The sequence below is a fragment of the Biomphalaria glabrata genome, chromosome 1 (genome assembly GCF_947242115.1).
Source record: "Biomphalaria glabrata chromosome 1, xgBioGlab47.1, whole genome shotgun sequence".
Lineage (NCBI taxonomy): Eukaryota > Metazoa > Mollusca > Gastropoda > Planorbidae > Biomphalaria > Biomphalaria glabrata.
Window position 1 is genome coordinate 79,086,560 of NC_074711.1, and position 19,833 is coordinate 79,106,392.

The 19,833-nt window shown below is 32.3% G+C and overlaps 2 protein-coding genes across 5 annotated transcripts; one reads left to right on the forward strand and one right to left on the reverse strand.

Moving 5' to 3' along the window:
• Positions 1-181: 181 nt before the first annotated feature.
• On the reverse strand, positions 182-14,085 carry LOC106068561 (uncharacterized). 4 transcript variants are annotated; one of them, XM_013227973.2, is made up of 13 exons: positions 13,573-14,085; positions 11,519-12,382; positions 10,016-10,113; positions 8,670-8,885; positions 8,172-8,259; positions 7,789-7,910; positions 7,596-7,701; positions 7,295-7,476; positions 5,502-7,166; positions 4,605-4,889; positions 3,824-4,027; positions 2,204-2,309; positions 182-1,305 (listed from the first exon to the last, which is right to left on the reverse strand). In XM_013227973.2, the coding sequence occupies exons 2-13, from the start codon at positions 12,368-12,370 to the stop codon at positions 1,096-1,098; spliced, it is 4,134 nt and encodes a 1,377-aa protein (XP_013083427.2). In that variant the 5' UTR covers positions 12,371-12,382; positions 13,573-14,085; the 3' UTR covers positions 182-1,095. The 4 variants fall into 4 exon arrangements, with proteins under 4 accessions (XP_013083427.2, XP_055873173.1, XP_055873189.1 ...); XM_056017198.1 differs by lacking the exon at positions 13,573-14,085 and adding an exon at positions 13,207-13,280; XM_056017214.1 differs by lacking the exon at positions 13,573-14,085 and adding an exon at positions 13,121-13,144.
• Positions 14,086-14,224: 139 nt separating this feature from the next.
• Positions 14,225-18,173, forward strand: LOC106068560 (bis(5'-nucleosyl)-tetraphosphatase [asymmetrical]-like). Its single transcript, XM_013227972.2, has 2 exons — positions 14,225-14,402; positions 17,838-18,173. Exons 1-2 carry the CDS (start codon positions 14,273-14,275, stop codon positions 18,158-18,160), a joined length of 453 nt encoding a protein of 150 aa, XP_013083426.2. The 5' UTR covers positions 14,225-14,272; the 3' UTR covers positions 18,161-18,173.
• Positions 18,174-19,833: the final 1,660 nt, after the last annotated feature.

Consider the following 19,833-nt stretch of genomic DNA (forward strand, 5'->3'; position numbering starts at 1 on the left):
CTAATCAAAAATGCTTGTAATGACATCTGTCTTAAACAGCCTCTGATAACCAGTCCAACTTATGGCTCAGATATTGGGTCATGTAGAACTGTTATCACTGATATGAAACTGGACAAAATTTAGGTCGTGTGATATAAACAATGAACTTAAAGCTTCTTTTGTTATCAAGTCAACAACATAATTTCAAGTAATTTAAATAATTTATTTTACTCACAAGTTTCTGTGTGAATTACCAACATGTTGAAAAGTTCAAATTACTGTGACCAATGTTCATAGTTTATATATACAGTGAATGCACATTTCTTTAAAGCAAAGCTACAGACAGTATTAAAACAAAGCCCACAGACAGTATTCATAGTTTATATATACAGTGAATGCACATTTCTTTAAAGCAAAGCTACAGACAGTATTCATAGTTTATATATACAGTGAATGCACATTTCTTTAAAGCAAAGCTACGGACAGTATTTAAAAAAAAGCCCACAGCAGTAAAACAGTCACAGATAGTATAAAGCATATATTCAACTTTCTAATGGGGAGCATTAAAAATGTTTTAACCTCAACTGCTTGTACAGATCTTGGGATACAGATTAATGGCAATAAAAACTAGCCTGGAGACACATTTTAACAACCACTTTAATCCCTTCAAAGTTTTTAAAAGACTCATTAAAAACATGCTTTATCTTATAATTTGGATTCCAACTGATCAAAACATGATTTTGTAAAATACAATCTGTCCCATTAAGCACAACCTTTAGTATTTCAATGAATCATCAGAATGTGATAAAGAATTGTCGTACAAATACAAAGTTAAAGGGGGGAGGGGCCAGTAAAAACATTATTGGTTTCTGTACAGAGATTCTCCAATGACAAACTAAAGCAGATCAATATTTACATCATGGTGATATATCTGTCACAGACCGTGCAGTTTGTTTGTTTTTAGGGAAGGGGGGAGATTTGTGTATGATTTATCATGGATGAAATAATGAAAATAATTTAATTTTTTTTATTTTTTGAAACAATAGTTCTATGCAATGCAAAGCAGCAATCGTTTACTAAAAGTGATTAAAGCTGAATGAAATGTGAAGTGGTTTTTTATCTGTTTGTGCTGACAAATTGTAAATGACTGTCATGACTGGATGAAGCACTGTTGATAGAAGAAGTAGAAACAGCCACAGAGGACAGAACAGAGTGACTTTGTGTGTTGTTTGTGATATACAGGGAGATCTCTTCATGGAGTGATGCAATCACGTTCATCTTCTGCTGCAAGATGTCATCCACACGTCGAACATATTCATCAAAACCCTGAGGATATAGGTAACAGTATTAATTATGTAATTTTGAATGAACAGTCTTTATAAAGTTTCAAACTTGTTACCCTCAGCAAGTAAGTTGTAGGATTTGAGATTGGCAAAGTAATTGTAAATATATACATATTTACAATTGATTTTCATTAAATTATATACATTTTTACTATTTGAGCTATGAATGGACCTTATTTTTAATAACTTAGCTGTATAACATTTAGCTCTTGAGCTATAAAGGGGAAGTAACCCTTGAGGGGATATGGGGATGACATGGCCTAAATTGTGCAGATTTGACAAAAAGCCAAAATATCAAATACCAAGGAACTTTTCTGTCATTTTCGTTGCTTTTATGTTGAAGTCAAAAGAAGATCTAAGTCTAGCCATGATATCCAAGGGACATGGGTCAGTCAATGATCCATTCTCTACCATCCACAGAGCTCTCCAAAAAAGAAGTTATCCAAGGCAAGAAAATTATATATGGACTTCTGAGCATGCTCTGTGGTATAATCACATTCAGGTCCCTCCATGTTATCACCTTCATAAATTCTTAAAATCCTCATGATGTTTTTCATATTATTTTAGAGTACTAAAAAGAGATCAAACTTTGTTTGGGACACAAGGAATAAGTCTATTAGATTGCTGATACTAAAAAAAAAAATATTTTTTAAAAAGTGAAACCCACTAACAGAAGTTTGTATAATCAACATGTTTTTGCAAAGCTTATATCAACTCACTCTGTCAGTCTGGTATAAGTTATTTCTCCCACACCCATTCTCAGATCAAGTTTAACTTTACACAATTATGTGTTTGACATAACAAAATATGAATCAATCAAAAAAATTAACCAATTAATTAATTGAATGTAAGTTTGACTGGATGCTGAAAAAGTGACTTACTCTTTTGCCTGATATTTTCTTTGCATTTAGTAGCAGACGCATCTCATTTTTACATAGCTGTGTGACTGTAGCAAGTTGGTCTTCATGCGATGTTATTAATCGTATTCTACAAGATAAATATGGAAAAAAAATAACTTTTCTAAATAGGATTGTATAATTTGTGAATCTCTTTATAAAATATCCAAATATATAAATGAGAAAATATTTTTACATTACAAATATTATGAAAATATCCAAATATATAAATGAGAAAATAATGTACATTATAGATATCATGACAATATACAAATATATAAATGAGAAAATAATGTACATTATAAATATCATGGCAATATACAAATATATAAATGAGAAGATAATGTACATTATAAATATCATGGCAATATAGAAATATATAAATGAGAAGATAATGTACATTATAAATATCATGGCAATATAGAAATATATAAATGAAAAGATAATGTACATTATAAATATCTTGGCAATATAGAAATATATAAATGAGAAGATAATGTACATTATAAAAATCATGGCAATATAGAAATATATAAATGAGAAGATAATATACATTATAAATATCTTGGCAATATACAAATATATAAATGAGAAAATAATGTACATTATAAATATCATGGCAATATACAAATATATAAATGAGAAGATAATGTACATTATAAAAATCATGGCAATTATGAATAGAAACAAGTAACATAGAAAAAAAAAATGTTTTCAATCAATTCCTCCTTAATGAAACTAGTTCTCATTCTATTTATTCTTTGTGTTGCAATGAGTCTTTCTAGCGAGCTTGCACAATCAAGTTCAGCTAATTTCAACATAAGACGGTGGGCAAAATGTTCAAGAACACCTATTTATTTATTCAATTCTTTACTTTAAGTGCAGGAATACCAGCTGAATGCATGTTCCAAACAGCCAAATTTAATTTTAAAATGCTTATGTTTAAAAAAAATATAATGGTCAAAACAGAGTTTTCACTTTGTGGCCAATCAGCTAGTAATTGTTTTCCCTAAGATATACATAAACTGTTAAATTTCTAGAAAACTAGTTAGAGCCATTTTCAAAATCTTTATCCACCCACCCATGAATAGTAAAGTAAAGTTCCCCTTTCAGGTCTATAGGACAGATAATGAGTTTGAGTTTTTGGCACATCAGCACAATTTAGGCCATGTCGTGCCCGTAATCCTTCAAGGATTACTCTCCCTTCGTACCACAAGAGCTAAATTTTATACAGTTAGGTCATTAAAAGCAAGGTCTATTCACAGTTAAATAGTAAAAATGTATTAATTTAATAAAAATCTGTTATGTGTTCACAATTTCACAAACCAAACCTTCGCAGACAACCCCACCTCCAGGACAAAGCTCAGTATCTTCCCAGGGTTTTTAAGTTGTGCGCTCTGAAAAATTTCACTCTAATATGATTTTAGCTCATCTGTTTCTGTTTCTTCAGCCAAGCACAATGACCAAACGCCTTTACTTTGAACTATCATTTTGATGGTAATGGGTTCAAAACCTACCTGCCACCATCCCCTACCATACTAGAACTTGATAATCATCGATTCTGAAATTTACAAGTCAAATATTGAAGAAAGCTAATTTTCAAACCTTTCATCCTGAAGAGCTTGACTATGTTCACCCCCACTGTTAGCAGCTGTGTTTTCAGTTGATGGTGCAGGACTTCCTTGCACAGTAGCAGATGGTGTTGTTATAGAATCCGCATGCAACTTTTTTTCCATGTTGGTCACTGGTTGAGGGTGAATAGGGGAGAAAACTGCACCAGCCATAAGCTTTTCTGTCACAATCACTGAGCTGTTTTAAAGTATTGATATTGAGAACAAAATCTCCATGCTACAGTCAAAAGTTAACATTTGCGTAAATAAATATTTAAAGCTATTTACAAGGACATTTAAGCGTATAATATAACATACAACAGTATACAGAACAAACATATATCCTCTCATATTTATGATAAAAAAAAAAGGTACTAATTCTAAACAAGCTACTTGATAGTTCTATTATTTTAAAATAGAATACAACAAACCCTTACTACTTCACAATTCATCTTTCATGGATTCACTACTTTGCAAGTTTTTCAAGGGGATTTACTGCCCCTATTTTACTGATATCGAGAGAAAATCTAAGTCAACCATGAAAGATGAATAGCCAAAATATTTCATTAAATCCATTAAAATTTCATAAAATTCTTCTATATTTTTTTGCTATTACTAACCCATTGTCAGCAAAGAAGAGCAATTAAATCTTTATAATTTCATATTTATATTATTTTCTTTTTAGTTCATTCATTATTCTATATGTTATCAATTTGAATATGTAACAAATCTTCATATTTAACTAAATGACAGAAATATTTGAAAAACATTCTTACTTTGATTTAGATGGAACATCTTGTCTCAGAAATGGAACTTGTGGCAGTTGCTTTCCTTTTGGTCTGGTATCTTCAACTTGTTTTTTCAGATTGTCTTTTTCCAAGTCAATTGTTTGCTCAGATCTAGGGCTGATGTGTGATGACTGGCCCCCCTTATTATTTTCATTGCTCTCTTGTTTTTCAACAAGGGAAGGTTTGATTGAAACTATATCATTATGTGACACCTTCAGACTAGCCTCTTTATTAGTCCTTACAGATTTTGGAGTATTACTCCTTGTTAAAATTCTGTAATGCAAATTTTAACCATTTTTGTTATTAGCAATTGTCGTACATAAAAAAAGTTAACTAAAAAGGACATAGACCCATACTGAGCTGCTAAATTGCTAAAATATAGTTTTGATTTAAAGTAAAAAACATAAAAAATAAAATGTGTGCCACAAGTCGAAGTAGCAGAAGTGGCCTAGCCTGAACTTTGTTTACAGTGAAAACTTCAACTAGAAGGATGATGAGTATGATTCGAAGCAGCTTAGAAAATTCTTGTGACATTACAAAGCTTCTATGGAAAGATCAAGAAATTTGTGGGCCAAAAAAAATTATATAAAGGGAGCAATGATAGAGTCATGACTCTTTTATAAGCCTACAGTTTGTCAGTTTAGTTTAAAGAATAGAATATCATATTTTAATTAAAAATTGTATTCCACTGATATCATCGAAACTTTGAATTTATTAGTGTTCAGAAGTATCATATTTTGTGCTTTATTTATAACAGAATTTTGTTTTGTTCATGTGTAGACGAAGAATCCACTACAACTAATCACTGTAACAAAAGATCTATATTAAACAGAATACCATAATGCAACAGCAAGATAGAACATAAGGTACAAGCAATCAACTTACTTTGAAAAATTCTGAGGATCTGGCAATGTTTGTTTCTTGCGTTGCATATCCAATGCCAACATCGGGTCACTTTTCTCTTTGCGCATATTAACAACTTCTCTGTCCTTGAAATGCCTGTAACCACCTTGACCTTGATCTGAAAAAGATTGCCGAATGCTGTCTGTGGAGTCATCACTGTGTTCCCCTGTGGGAGATTGTGATATGGTTGATCTGAATCGAAACTCTGATGGATCACTGTGATGCTGCAGTCTAGGACTTTGATCCATATCATAGTCAACTGTAGTCATCTGAGGAGACTTAGAGATTTGTTGAACTGGATAAGGAGGAATGATGTTTGGTTCAGAATTAGGGGTTTTCGTTTTAGGCCTTGGTAGCTGCCGTACTGGTATTTGCTCTTGCTGAGTAAAAATGTTTGTAGCATCTATTGCTGTGGAGCCAGTATTTGGTGCTGGAGATTTGCTCTGAGCAGATCCTGGCCTATTGTGATTAGTAAGAGATAAGGGTGTGCTAGGTAAAGGTATGTCTTGCTGCTGAGGTATAAGAGAAATGGGCTTGCTAGTTAAATCATTTAAGCCTGTAGGTTTCATCTCAAATGCTTTAAAAGGGATTCTCTGTGTAAATTTAGTTAGATCACTGCTTTCTGCTGGTAACGGAATCATAACATTGTTATTTCGTATGCCAACTGTTGGAGTAATGGATGCAACATTTTGATTTTGTAACTCAGGTATTTCAGAGTTAGTATCTTCAGCAAGAAGGACTTCATCATCAATGCTATCATCACTACTTCTCATTAGTTCTTGAATAAAAGATTTTTTGTAGTCTCTCTCAGCTTCTTCAAGCTCTATCAGCTTAATTGCTTTTGTTAAAGAAGGAATAAAATTTTGTGAGACATTTGAAGCTAAAGGAAAGTAACCTGGTGAGTTAGTAGAGTTCTCTGCAACAATTTCTGCACCTGGGTCCATTGACTTATAAACCACTGGCTTTACTGCTGGTGCCCTTATAATGCCAGAGATTACTGTTTCCATAGACGCTGATGCAGCAGATACTGCTTGGTCTTCTGTGGCAGGTGGGGGCTGGGACAATATTGCCTGATTTTCACCAGTTCGATTTAAGTCATTGAGGTCATTAAAATCTGAAGTAGGGAATTCAAATTCTGTGTCAGATGATTTTGCCACAGGTCTATTAGAGCTAGAGTATTTATTGTTTATGGGATGGGTGACATTGCATGAATCTGTGTCAGTAACATCTGATTCACTTGGAGAAGCATCTGGTGGAGGTGCCGAAGCACCCTGGGATGCAGCTGTGGCATGAGTAGAAAACCTGGCTGATGATCCCGGAGGAACAACTGGTGCCGATGATGTGCTTTTTTCATGGCGACTCATTGTGTTGGGACTTGGTGAAGTAACATTTCTATTTTTAGATCCATCTTTGACAGGTGTCCACCTGGGCATATTGTGTCCTCTTATTGGTGTTTCAGATGGGTCAATTACAATGTCAGTCATTCTGTCTCGTCTGGAATGTGTTGTCTGCCTTTGTGGTGTTGAGGTTGAAAGAATGTTTGATGGATGAAATACTGAAGGAGCAGTGGGAGGAATGTTCATTAATAAGTTCATAGCTTGTCCAACTGAACTGGAACGAACACCTTCTCTTTTTAACTCTTTCACTCTTAAAAATAAAAAATAAAATGATAAGTAAGTTGCTTTTTTTTAGCAAATGTACGTGTTATTTTCATGTGATTTTAATGTATACATTTACAATTCATCAAATATTTATCAAACAAAAATATTATTTACCTGTCTGCATAACGAAGTGTATTGATAGTATTTTCACATGATGACTGTGTAGGTGATATGTTGGCAATCATACATGTTCGAGAGTTACCTACAAAAGAATCTTTTAATATATGAGTCAATTTACTCTGTCTAAATGGAGTGTGCCTACTTTCTTGGTCGATAGATCTTATACACTCTTTCAGCTGTGAATTGAGAATACATAACATAGGTTTCATAACTGTATCAACTGCTTTGAAAATATTTACCTGTAAATTCTTTCCTAAGCATTTTTTTTTATATAAAACATTTTAATTAAACTTACTGCTAGCAAGCTTTGATTTATTTCGGCCCCCTCCATTCGAGTCTGTTTATCAGTATCTGTAACATCAGAAGCTCTTTCACTCCCAGCAAGGTCAATAAATGATATTCTGCATGGAAGGTACATTCATTATTGTCTATGTGTGATATCCATTCAAATTTCAAGTTCCATAAAGAGTCTACAGAAATGTACATACTTTCCTATTTTGATATCTTCCCCATTTCTTATATCCAGTTGTAAAATAGCATGAGATCTGGAAGAATCTGGATTGACACCTGTAGCTCCTTTACTTCTCACAGAATTTCCATATTCTAAAATCTAATATTAAAAAAAAAGAAACTTTATCACAATAAAATGTATTTTCAAATCAATATATGAGTAAAAAGGTCATTGATTGACACATTTATTGTTAAAAGTTGAGGTTAATGAAGCTGGACTTTAATGCTAATCAATATTTTTAATTAAACATTATTTTAGACAAGAGTTTTGAAAAGATGCAATTTATTTAAAATATTGCAGCTTTTTTTCTTAAAGGGTTCCATTCATAAGGCTAACACTAAAGTAAAGTTCAAGAATTACCTGTACAAGGGAAGTAACTGATGTTGCCTCTGTTTCAGTTAGTCCTGCAATACAAACTTGGTGACTGCCATCTTCTCTTGCATGCAACCTTGTGTATTTAATTTTAAAAAAAATGGTTATACTTGTACTGGTCTGAGAGTTTCAGTAGGAAGAGGAACAAACTATTAGAAACTATTTTTCATTTTTTAAATTATAACTCTTATAGCAAATAATATAGCCACTGCATTTATTATTACTTAAATTAATACTAAAATGTTTCTAAATTTTTATTATGTTTTAGATCAGAGGCATAGTGACATGGTGGCAAGTGGGGCACAATGCCAGGCCACCTACCTCAGGGGGCACCTTACACAGAGAGGCCCCAAAAAAAATTGTTGTAGATATTTTAGTTAGGCAATAGATTCTAAGGTTATTTGATTATATTATTATTAAATACTTTTTATTCATTAGCCTATATGATGTTCATGGAAAATATATAAATATTTATAAATGTATTACCTATTTCTTTTATTTAACAAATCAAACAGCTGACCACAATAAATCTCAAAAAAGCTGACCCATACATGAAGATCTTTGCCATATTTTTCTGACTGGATGATGTTAAAAATATCTTGCCCAGCTAGCAAGTAAAGTCCTGGGGTATTTACATTTCCAAGCATTGTGTGGGTTTTCCCTGCACCAGTTTGGCCATAAGCAAAACACGTGGCTGTGCCTCTGAGGAGAGAGAATAACAATAAATAAGACAGATTGCAAAACATTCCACATATATTTTATAACAAATAAAATTGTCCCGTAACGCTGTTAACGGCATTTTTGTGCCTTTATATCTCTAGAAGGATATTTGTGATACACTCATAACTTGACATAGAATATAGTTGGAACTGTTACAATATTTTGCAAGTACTTTTTGTAAGTATTATTTACTGAGTACTTCACTCATAATATGAAATGTTTCAGAATTGACAAAAATATATATATATAAATGTTGAAAAAATCCTTGCTCTGAAGTAACACCCTAATATTGGTAATTATAGCTTTTTTTTTATAGCTTTTTTTTATATAGCGCTACTTTCATGCTTATAGCATGCTCAGAGCGCTTTTGGTCCAATCTCATTTGTGGACCAGTGGGGGCGGGGAGGGGGTATCTAGGAGTTGGTTTTCCATGCTGCCTTTAGGCGCTCAGTAAACACAACTCTGCCCGAGTCGGGTGTCGAACCTCGAGCCCCCTTCTAGGTAGCCAAGACAAGCAAGTTCAAGTGCACTTTGCCTATCGACCACGCTCAATGTGGGATAATTGTTGAAAATTGTTTACTTGTTACAAAGGAACATCTGATAATTAATGGATATCGTCTAGAGTATATTTTTTGTTAAGAACACATGATAACTACTGGCTATTTCTATGTGAACTATTTGTTGATACTGAAACTTGGTTCACAGAAACATGCACCATGGATGTTCCCTTTTGTTAGTTCCACATGTATGCAATAGTAAAGCCATTTTCACTAGCAATTTCATTTCTACAAAAGGGAATTAACCATGTATTATGTGTGTATGAGTGTGAGATTCACACACAGTGTTTACAATTATTTTATAGGATTGCGTGAAAGTTTTTTTTATTGTGCCATTACTTCATGAATTTAACAACTGATTTTGTTATATTTCAGAGCTACGCTTCAGCTTGGCCTGTAGTAATCTGACACAGTGGACCATCTATAAATTATTTTTACTTAGACTGCAATGTACAGATGTGAATAAACATAAATTATTTTTAAAAAACAAAAAATCTTTTTTGCAAACAAAAAATAATGAACTACATAAATAGCAAATTGACAACACTACATTACCCATTGAAAACACAATTTATGAGTGGTCTAGCAGCTCTGATGTAGACATCTTCATTTGTGCAGGTTTCATCAAATACTTCATCAAACATAAACTCATGCTAGAGAATATGCAACCATAAGTATTGTTATCAAGGAGCTCAAAAAATTTTAAAACTATTCAGGAGAAAAAGAGCTAATAGAATTTAAATATTTTGATATACCTGCATAAACAAATTATTTTTAAACTTGCAATAAAAGTTTTGGCCCTTTACTACATAGTAGAATTTTCCCAGAAGACCTATTGGGAATGTTAAGTAGTCTTTACTAGTTATTCCAATTACATTTGGGCTACATGTACCAGCATTTTTTTTAAGTGGTCAGAGTAAAAAAAATAATAAAGTATCCCTTTTAGATCTTAGACTCTATAGTGCAAATGATGTAAAGGTCTTTCTATGGCTGATGGCTAAAGAAGTAGTCATGTGGCCTGCACAATGACCAACTGCCTTTACTTTCCTCAATTAATGTGGGGTAACCATGGGAGATGGGTGGACTCAGGAGGTTCAAACTTTAGACTTCTAGATTCTGTGCTTTACCAATCAGTCATCAAGCCCTCTTAAGTGGTCAGTGTGGCTAGTAAAACATAGTTGACTGTATTTTATGAGATATAATGGCATTGAGCAAAAATCAAAAGGCAGGCAACCCAAAGGCAGACCATGAATATGATGTATTGATGATGTAGAGACAGATCTAAAATAACTTAAGAGTTCAGGCATGGAGATGAAAAGCTCAAGGGAGATCTGAATGGAAAGTGGGCCGAAGCAGGCCAGAGCTCTCCACAGGCTGTAGCACGACTGGGATAGATAACTGCATTATATAATTTTACATAGCCAACTGTCTTAAGTCTTCAACTCATGAGCTAGATTAATTATTGGATAATTCAGTTAAATAAGCTTCTCATGTAAGCACTCCACCACTTGACCAAGCATATGTAGTAGGGAATGAGAATTTCTTCGTCATTTATAAGATAGTTTGTGAATGAATACAGCATTAAAGGCTTCTGGGTGTTCTCTTCAATGTTTTTATCATTACCAGCTGGAAAGAAAATCATTCATTCCAGAATAAAACTTGCAATAACATTTGCTAACAATAACTATATATTAATTAAAGTAGCGTAGGCCTACATGATTGCAGACAAGACATTCTTAGCATTTCGAAGCTCAACAATATTTTAAAAAGTTAGGTTTGAAAATGCAATGCAAGGATAATAATGGCTAGCAAATAGTTTAGAAAAGGAGGATTATATGTGTATATTTTCTACCCTAGTCATATTTTTAGCGTGACATTAGATTTATGTATTTATTTTCAGGTTTATGTTAGCAGAAAAAAGTCAAACACAATAATCTTTGTGTTGAAGATAATTTAAAATAATTTAGTTAAAAGAATATAACCAGAAAGTTTGATCTAATTTTTAATTTATAAATATAATTTAAAAAGGCCTAAAGATTAAAAAATATATGGGTTTACCTGTAAAGTATAGGCCTTTAAATCAACTGCCAATTTTGGCTCATTTACTGCCAAAGTATTTGTACTTTCAACATTAACTATATCCTCTTCTCTGGCTTTTAACTCTCTTTTGGTTAAAGGCCTTTTACGAACACAAACTTTTATCTTTTCATCAGCAGTGTGACGCTGAGCTCCAGATTTTGCCTTACTTTTTGTTGGCGTATTAATTTTATGCACACCATAATTATATCCTTTGGATTTGGAATGTTTTACTCTTTCCACATTAGGCCATTTTGACACAGAGCTTCTTCCCAAGGAGGGTGATGATGTTTTTCTATTGGCCACTGGAACAAAAGGTTTTGCAACATCTGACTCTTCTCCACTACTTTCTGATTGGTCACTCATATACTGCAGCATATCCATATATGACGAAACTGAGAAATTTGGAATTCTATCCTGAACAACAACATTTCTGGATGGCTCTAAACGCACTGGTGTATTTAAAATACCCAGGTAGTTTGAGCTTCTGTTGTTAGAAATATTTCTTGACTTTGTCTGATTACTTCCTCTGACAGGAGTTTGACTGCCGTCAATTAAAGCAGAGCTAGGACTTGCATTTATAGAAGGACGAAACCTATTTGTTTGTCTCTGGACAGTTGGGCTGCTTGCGTGACTAGTCCTGTGAACAGATTTTACTATATTTATAAGTTCCACAAGTCTCCTCTTGTCTTCTGCAGTTGTTATGCCCAAGGCACAAAACTCTGCCATTCCCAAAGTGATAAGGGTTTCTGAACGGGTGATCCCATTTGCTCTAAATGCTGGGTAAAAATGGTCCAATCTTGCTTCTCTCAGACATTCATACAGTGTTGTCATTCTTCTTAAAGTCTATGAAATAAATAAAAAAATAATAATTTACAAGTAAAAAAAATTTTTTTTTTCAAATTTTACAGTCTAAGTTAATGCATATTCATGTGTTTTATTGCAACAAAATAAAAAGTAAGTAAAAGTAAAAGTTCCCTTTCAGACCTTGAGATCTATAAGGCAGATAATGTAAACTGTTCCCATGGTTGACAAAGGTGTCATGCGGCCAGCACAATGATCAAACGCTTTTACTCAACCCAACTACTGTCAGGTACCCACTAGAGTAGTGAGGACTCGGAGGTACCTAAAGATCCCAAAATTAAAAATCCCAATCTTCAACAGGATTCAAACCCAGAACTTTCATATTCTGAAATAAATTACAATTTAAGCCTATCTACATTCTCAAAATATATGTACTACAATAATTACATGAGTTTATGTTGGCAGCCCATTTGATTACTGAGTGTGTCAGATTATGAAGTGCTAGACTATCAAGAGTCAAACTGTATTTAAATATTAATAACTCAAATAAATGAATTTTTAAACTTTGAGAATGATGTATCATTTTATTACATTTATAATATTATAAAGATTCAACAGATTTATAGTGTATTAATTATTATTACCTAGTCTATAGGTGCATGTTTCGATTAGCCTTTGTTGTTGTACCCATGTATTAAAAATGATTTAATTACATTAAAATATTTTCTAACATATATAGAATAATTAATAATTAAAATATATGTTAATTCATTTGCTCACATCAGTTTAAGCCCAACTAAATAACTGCCATTTGTTTGTGACTAATATAAGGTTACTTTGTAGATGCAAAAATTTTAGAGACTTACAAATGTAAACACCTGCCACATAATATCTTTTTTTGAAATATGTAATATTTATTTTAGAATTTTCTTTTTTAGTATTAAAGTTAATTTAATACATTATGTAGTTTCTATTTATAAATAAATTATATTTATAGTTTTGAATTAAAGTTTGATTTTATTACCAACTGCATTTATCATAACATTTACATATAAAGTATATAATAAATTATCAAACTGAAATGTGAATTGCATTAGATTAGTATCTAATTAGTAAATTTGAAAGATGATAATTTCATTGATATTGTAACAATTGTTGAATATTGTAGGTTATTATATTAGGCTACAATTTAATAAGCATATTCAATTCAATTAATTTTCACACAAACCTACATTTATAACTTTGTACACAAATAAGGAATTTGGCACTTATTCAAGATCATTATTCAGTTCATTGATCGAGCACTCTTCCCTTCCAATCCAATGTATTATGAAACATGTTAAAACTTGCACATTGTGTGATTGTTCAATTCAACGGTTGGCCAGCGTAAATCCACTAATACAAGAGTAAATAAGTGCTTTATGCATTCATTTTACATAAAATATGTTTTAAAAACGAGTTTGTGCAAGATATCTTTTGACATTTAAATTTATCGTTTTTAATAATGAAAATAAAAAGTGGTCTACAAAAACAAGTGCAACAGTACTCCATTTTGTTTACTATCGGCCGCCATTTTGAAATTCCCGCTGCCATGGAATCCACTGTCATCACCAATCTATGTAAAATATGTTAAATGTAGCACTTTTAAAATCGTCATATATAACAATATTTATGAACTGCATGTAGATATAGGACTGTATGGCATAAAATGTAAAATATTATATTTTATTTAATAAATCTATTATGCGAATATAGATCTACATCTATTTGAATATACTTATTTATTACAAACAAATATTTATATAGTCTAGGTCTATAAGTAACCATTACTAATCTAGACTCACTAGGGGAAAAGTTTAGAATGAGTCTTAGTCTATAGCTCTTGAACGTTGAAAAGTATAAATACACCAAATTCATTTTCCACAACATAGAATGTCGTCCACAACAATAACAAATTATTTAGTTGCTGCTGGCCTTCTGATTTATAGGAGACTGCACAATAAGTTTGAATATTTGTTGTTACAGACGTCGTACGGCGAGCATCACTGGACACCCCCTAAAGGTGTGAATGTCTCTTGTAACCCGTTTGGCATAGTCATATCAAGTTATAAATAAATGCTGGTTTAATAATAGAGTATAAGTCATTAAGTTACAATAAGTATAAATAATAATAGAGTAGTATGTCTGTATAGACTAAAGTTAAACTTAAAGTTAAAGAAGCTTTGTTTGTAAACAGAAGGAAAACCGATAAAGAAAATTTAAAGAAACTAAAGCAGAAAGAGTTACAAAAAGTATATAAAAATTAAACACCTAACCCAAAAAGTAAGCAGACAGCTGCAGAGTGAATACATAAACAATGTAATATCTAAAGTTTACTAACTAAAGATAACAACAAAAACCTCTGGTCATACAAAGTCTAAGAAAATGAAAACAACAGGCATATCGCCATTAAGAGATAAACATAATGATAATGAAACTAAAGCAAACATCCTAAACAAATACTTTGCATCAGCATTCTCAGCCCCAGGAGACAAAGACATATTACTTAATTTGAACCAAGTAGAAAACATAGAACAAGATATAGTAGTACAAGAAAATGGAGTCCAAAAACTATTAGCCAACACCAAACCAAATAAAGCGTCTGGACCTGATGGTATTCCAGCTAGATTAATCAAAGAACTAAGCAATGAGCTAGCAGTGTTCAAAATACTCTTTCAGGCATCACTTAACCAGGGCAGAGTACCAAAGGACTGGAAAGAAGCTAATGTCACCCCCCTATTTAAAAGGAGAAAAATCTGACCCAGGAAACTACAGACCAGTATCACTTACCAGCATCACATGTAAAATCCTTGAACACATAATATGTAGCAACATCATAAACCACTTAGACAAACATAATGTCCTCACCCCATACCAACATGGCTTTAGGAAATATAGATCATGTGAAACACAACTAATAGGACTAATTGATGATTTTTCAAAAGGTTTAGATAATAGTGAACAAATAGATGCTATCGTACTAGATTTTTCCAAGGCTTTTGACAAAGTTCACCACCATAGTTTGCTTAAAAAATTAAAATATTTCGGCATTAATGGTCCATTGCATCAGTGGATTAAAGATTTTCTGATAGGGAGAGAACAAACTGTAACAATAAATGGCTCTAAATCAACACTGATAACAGTAAACTCAGGTGTACCTCAAGGAACAGTCTTAGGTCCACTACTATTTTTAATTTGCATAAATAATTTACTAAATTGCATTACTTCAGAAACAAAAGTCAGATTATTTGCAGACGATTGCATAATATATAGAACAATAAAAACAACACAAAACACAGATATTTTACAAAGAGAATTAGATGAATTACAGAAATGGAAATCAAATTGGAGCATGTCTTTCCACCCAGAAAAATGTCAGTTGTTAAGAGTAACAAAAAAAACTAAAACAAATGAATTCCACTTATCTTATTCATGGCAAACCAGTAACACAGACTAAAAACGCAAAATACCTAGGTGTTATAATAAATGAAAAACTGTCATGGAATCCACATATTGATGAAACTATAAAAAAATCAAACAAAGCATTAGGGTTTATTAAAAGAAATTTCTATTAATCAAATAAAAACATAAAACTAAAATGTTATTTAACCTTGGTTAGGCCAATAATAGAATATGCATCCTCCGTTTGGGACCCCTCAACTCAAGAAAACATTAAGAAACTGGAACAGACACAAAATAGAGCAGTGAGATTCATAACAAACAAATATTCACATTTGACTAGAGTAACACCTTTAGTAAAATCACTAAATTTAGAAAGCCTTCAGGACAGAAGACTTAAAAGTAAAGTAGCAATTATACATAAAACACTGAACCAAATCTTCAAATACAAAAACAAAATTTAATAAAATACTCTGAAAGACACAAAGATAAAGGCACATTCCTCGTCCCATATGCTAGGACAAATTTGTACAAATTCTTCCCTAGTGCTATTAGAGCATGGAATGGTTTGCCTGAGCTAGCCAGGAAAACCAGTGACTTGGCAGAATTTAAGTCATTGGTTAATATGCATGACGCGTAGGACGTAATCATCTTCTTTTTTGAAATAACGTCTGTATTATATAAGATAAGATATGTATTTAGTATGTATTTAAGTAGAATATAATTTAAAACAAGAATTAATAAGTAGTGTTTCTCATTATGAAAGTGTACTGCACAACCACATAGTAAATCTGGTACACTTAACTTAAGGGGATTGTTTTTTTGTTTTTTTTTTGAGACTTTGAATAAGAGATTGGCCCTTTACAAAACAATTAGATCAACTACATTAATTCAATAACATCAGTTATGTCAGGTTCACATTTAACTTGACCTTCACCTATCCAATAGTCTATTGGACCATTGGGGTACCAAAGGAGATCTGTCAACAGTCTTTCTCCATTTTTCTGTCCTTTGCCTTTGATTGAATTTCCTTCACTGACAGGCCTGTCCATTCTTTGATGTTGTCTTCCCCTCACTTTCTCTGTCTTCCTTTTCATCTCGTCCTGGTAATGTTCTTTGAAGGAAGGTCTTTGCGAGCCCCTGGGTACCTTGTGATGTCGCCATAGATTTTGATTTTACATTTTCGACACTGGTTAGCTGGTCATCACGGGGTCCAATTGCTGTATTAATTCTGCTTCTAATTTCTTCATTCTTGATGCGGTCTTTGTAAGTGACGCCTAGGATTTAACTATATCTTTATAACTATCATTTCGTTGAATACATATAAATATTAACAATATATAATAACATTAATAAATCTCTGCAACCTTTGATATCAAGTTGTTAGTCGAACTAAGAATGCAACAGTATCCCCAAAACTCTTCATATAAAAACATCTCTTCTTTTTGTATTGATGGATATAGGGTTGTAGCTGTTGATAGTTCTTCATAGTTTTTGATATTCTTTCTGTAAATATTGAAACCTGCCTGAGCAGACCACTTCAGGGGCTGGTTTTGAGTTTGTGTTTCCACAGAAACTGTCTTTGTAACCTTGTTTTTTGGTGTGTTGTTTTTTTTTACAAGTTTTGGTGTTATTAGGTTAAGAATTTTTTGAAATAGTGTTATAAAACTTATATAAACTTTGTCTCATGTAAATTATGAGTGAGTCTGGTGTGAATGTACACTTTGGTTTCTTATAGTTATAATGTTTTTTGTTTGGTGTAATGCATAAATTGTAAGACAAATTTCCTTACGGATAATAAAGATTATTATTATTATTATAATTAATTAATATATGTATGTATCTAAGTAGAAATCTTTTCATAATATTCGGACCCAGTATCTGGTTCCATGTAACCTCTGCCTATCATGCATAGTACTCAATGTTTGTTGTTTTGTTTATGGGTGACACATGCCAAAACTTAATATTGTATCAGAATAAAAATGATTGGACATCACAATTTTTACAATGATAAGCATTTTGCTTTTATAATAATAATTTATACTTTTCTCTTTCTCAGGGCATGTAGATCCTGGTGAGTCTGAATGGGAAACAGCTCTTAGAGAAACAGAAGAAGAATCTGGATACAAACAAGAACAGCTTAATATTTTGAAAAACTTTGAACATTCTCTCAACTATGTTGTTAAAAACAAGCCCAAACGAGTGGTGTACTGGCTAGCTGAATTAAAAGATAGTAGTACTCCTGTCAGATTGTCAGAAGAACATCAAGATTATAAATGGGCAGAGCTTGAAGAAGCTTGTCAGCTAGTAAAATATCATGATACAATCAATTTACTTAGAGCTGCAGATCTATTTCTTATAAACATGTATAAAAATAAATAAATGTTGCATATAATTTGATTGTTAACAAGTTATTGTCTGTCAAATTTTGATGATGGCTCACAAAATAAGTTGGGCAATGAGATATGTATATACATATGGAATTTTATGTGATCTATGAACAATGGATAAACTATCTTAAATTTGATGAAAACTTTGGTAAGGTTAAAAAAATGGATTTTATTTTAGTGCTATAGTTAATTCTTGGCAATAACATCTGAGAATAATTGAAATGTAGAAAGCATTTTTTTTCTTTTCAGATTAAATCCCATTATCTGTAGAAAGAAAAAAATATTTTTTTTAATTGCAATTGTTCTATTTGTAAGTTAAGAAGTTTTTTTATTGTTATTGTTTTCATTTTACATAAAGCCAACTATTTCATTTTTCTGTGAGTCATCATCACTATTTTTTGTATTTATTCAAACATACAATTTGAATACATTTTAAGATTATAGCACCCTTATTTTTGCTTTTTTTTTAAACAAGATTTTGTAATTGCATTTAAACTACTACTGGGTTTACAAATTCTATAAAATATAAAAATTGAAGAATTATGATTTGAACAAAAAAGTTAAGTTGTTTTTTTTTTCTTTTTTTTTATTCTTAACTAAGTAGAATAATCTACTTACAGTAATACAATTTGTATTTGCTCTCAGATCATATAGTTTCTAGCTATGATAAAATAATTGGATTTGAACGGATCTCTTTGTGTCCATTAAAATGTTTTGGATGTTCCTACAAGCGTCCTGCAAGATGATGGGTGATGGCAGCGGGCAGGTTTGAGATCACAGAACAACAATCTAGAGTGCATACCATATGACCAGGCAGTCATCCTTTGAAGATCCCTTCTCCCTATAAATGGCCTGAGACATTTCTCTCTAACTGGACCAAAGGTTTGAAACTCACTTCCAATTAAGGGGACACAGAAAACATGCTTCCCTACACTCAAGAAAAACTAATATCTATCTGTTGAAATATGTTTGCTGAGTTCCTTTTAGAACAACCCACAGGGATAGCAGACAGGATTGAACTCAGACTATTCAAAGATTCAAAATGTGTACCATACCACAAGCAAAGATAAACTTCAAATGACCCTCTAATCCTTGTAATCTTCTAGAGTCTCATTTAATGTGTTAACTTCCTGTGGTATTTGGCATTATTTTGTACTAATGTTTCATTTTTATATATATAATTGCAATATCTTCTATTGCAATGATTAAAAGATGAGTGCAGTGTTTCACATGACACATCTAATACAGACGAAGCTACTGTCCTCAGGAAGAGTGTTTCTTTGTTCTCAAATGTGTACTCCATGGCCTTCATGAGAGCTCTCAACTGTCTGTTTCAGAGGCCATCTGCTGCCAGCTACATTCCTTTTATCTTATCTACAGACGTTACTTCAAAAAAGAGGATGATTACGTCCTACGTGTCATGCATCTAGTAATGCATGTTAACCAATGACTTAAATTCTGCCAAGTCATTGGTTTTCCTGGTTGGCTTAGGCAAAACCCCATTCATGCTCTAACTAAGAAGGAGCATTTGTACAAATTTGTCCTAGCATATGGAACAAGGAATGTGCCTTTATCTTTGTGTCTTTCTGAGTATTTTATTAGGTTTTGTTTTTGACGATTATGGTTTAGTGTTTTATATAAATCTTCTATCCCGAAAGGTTTCTA

Excerpts from the sequence above, each read along its gene's own strand:
- LOC106068561 (XM_056017198.1), bottom strand. The coding sequence starts at position 13,227 with ATGTGGCAGGTGTTTACATTT. Across the intron at positions 4,890-5,501 it reads GATCCTCAGAATTTTTCAAA|AATTTTAACAAGGAGTAATA; the intron begins GTAAGTTGATTG and ends TTTGCATTACAG. Across the intron at positions 2,310-3,823 it reads CAAGCTCTTCAGGATGAAAG|AATACGATTAATAACATCGC; the intron begins GTTTGAAAATTA and ends TTTATCTTGTAG.
- LOC106068560 (XM_013227972.2), top strand. The coding sequence starts at position 14,273 with ATGTCGTCCACAACAATAACAAATTATTTAGTTGCTGCTGGCCTTCTG. Across the intron at positions 14,403-17,837 it reads TCACTGGACACCCCCTAAAG|GGCATGTAGATCCTGGTGAG; the intron begins GTGTGAATGTCT and ends TCTCTTTCTCAG.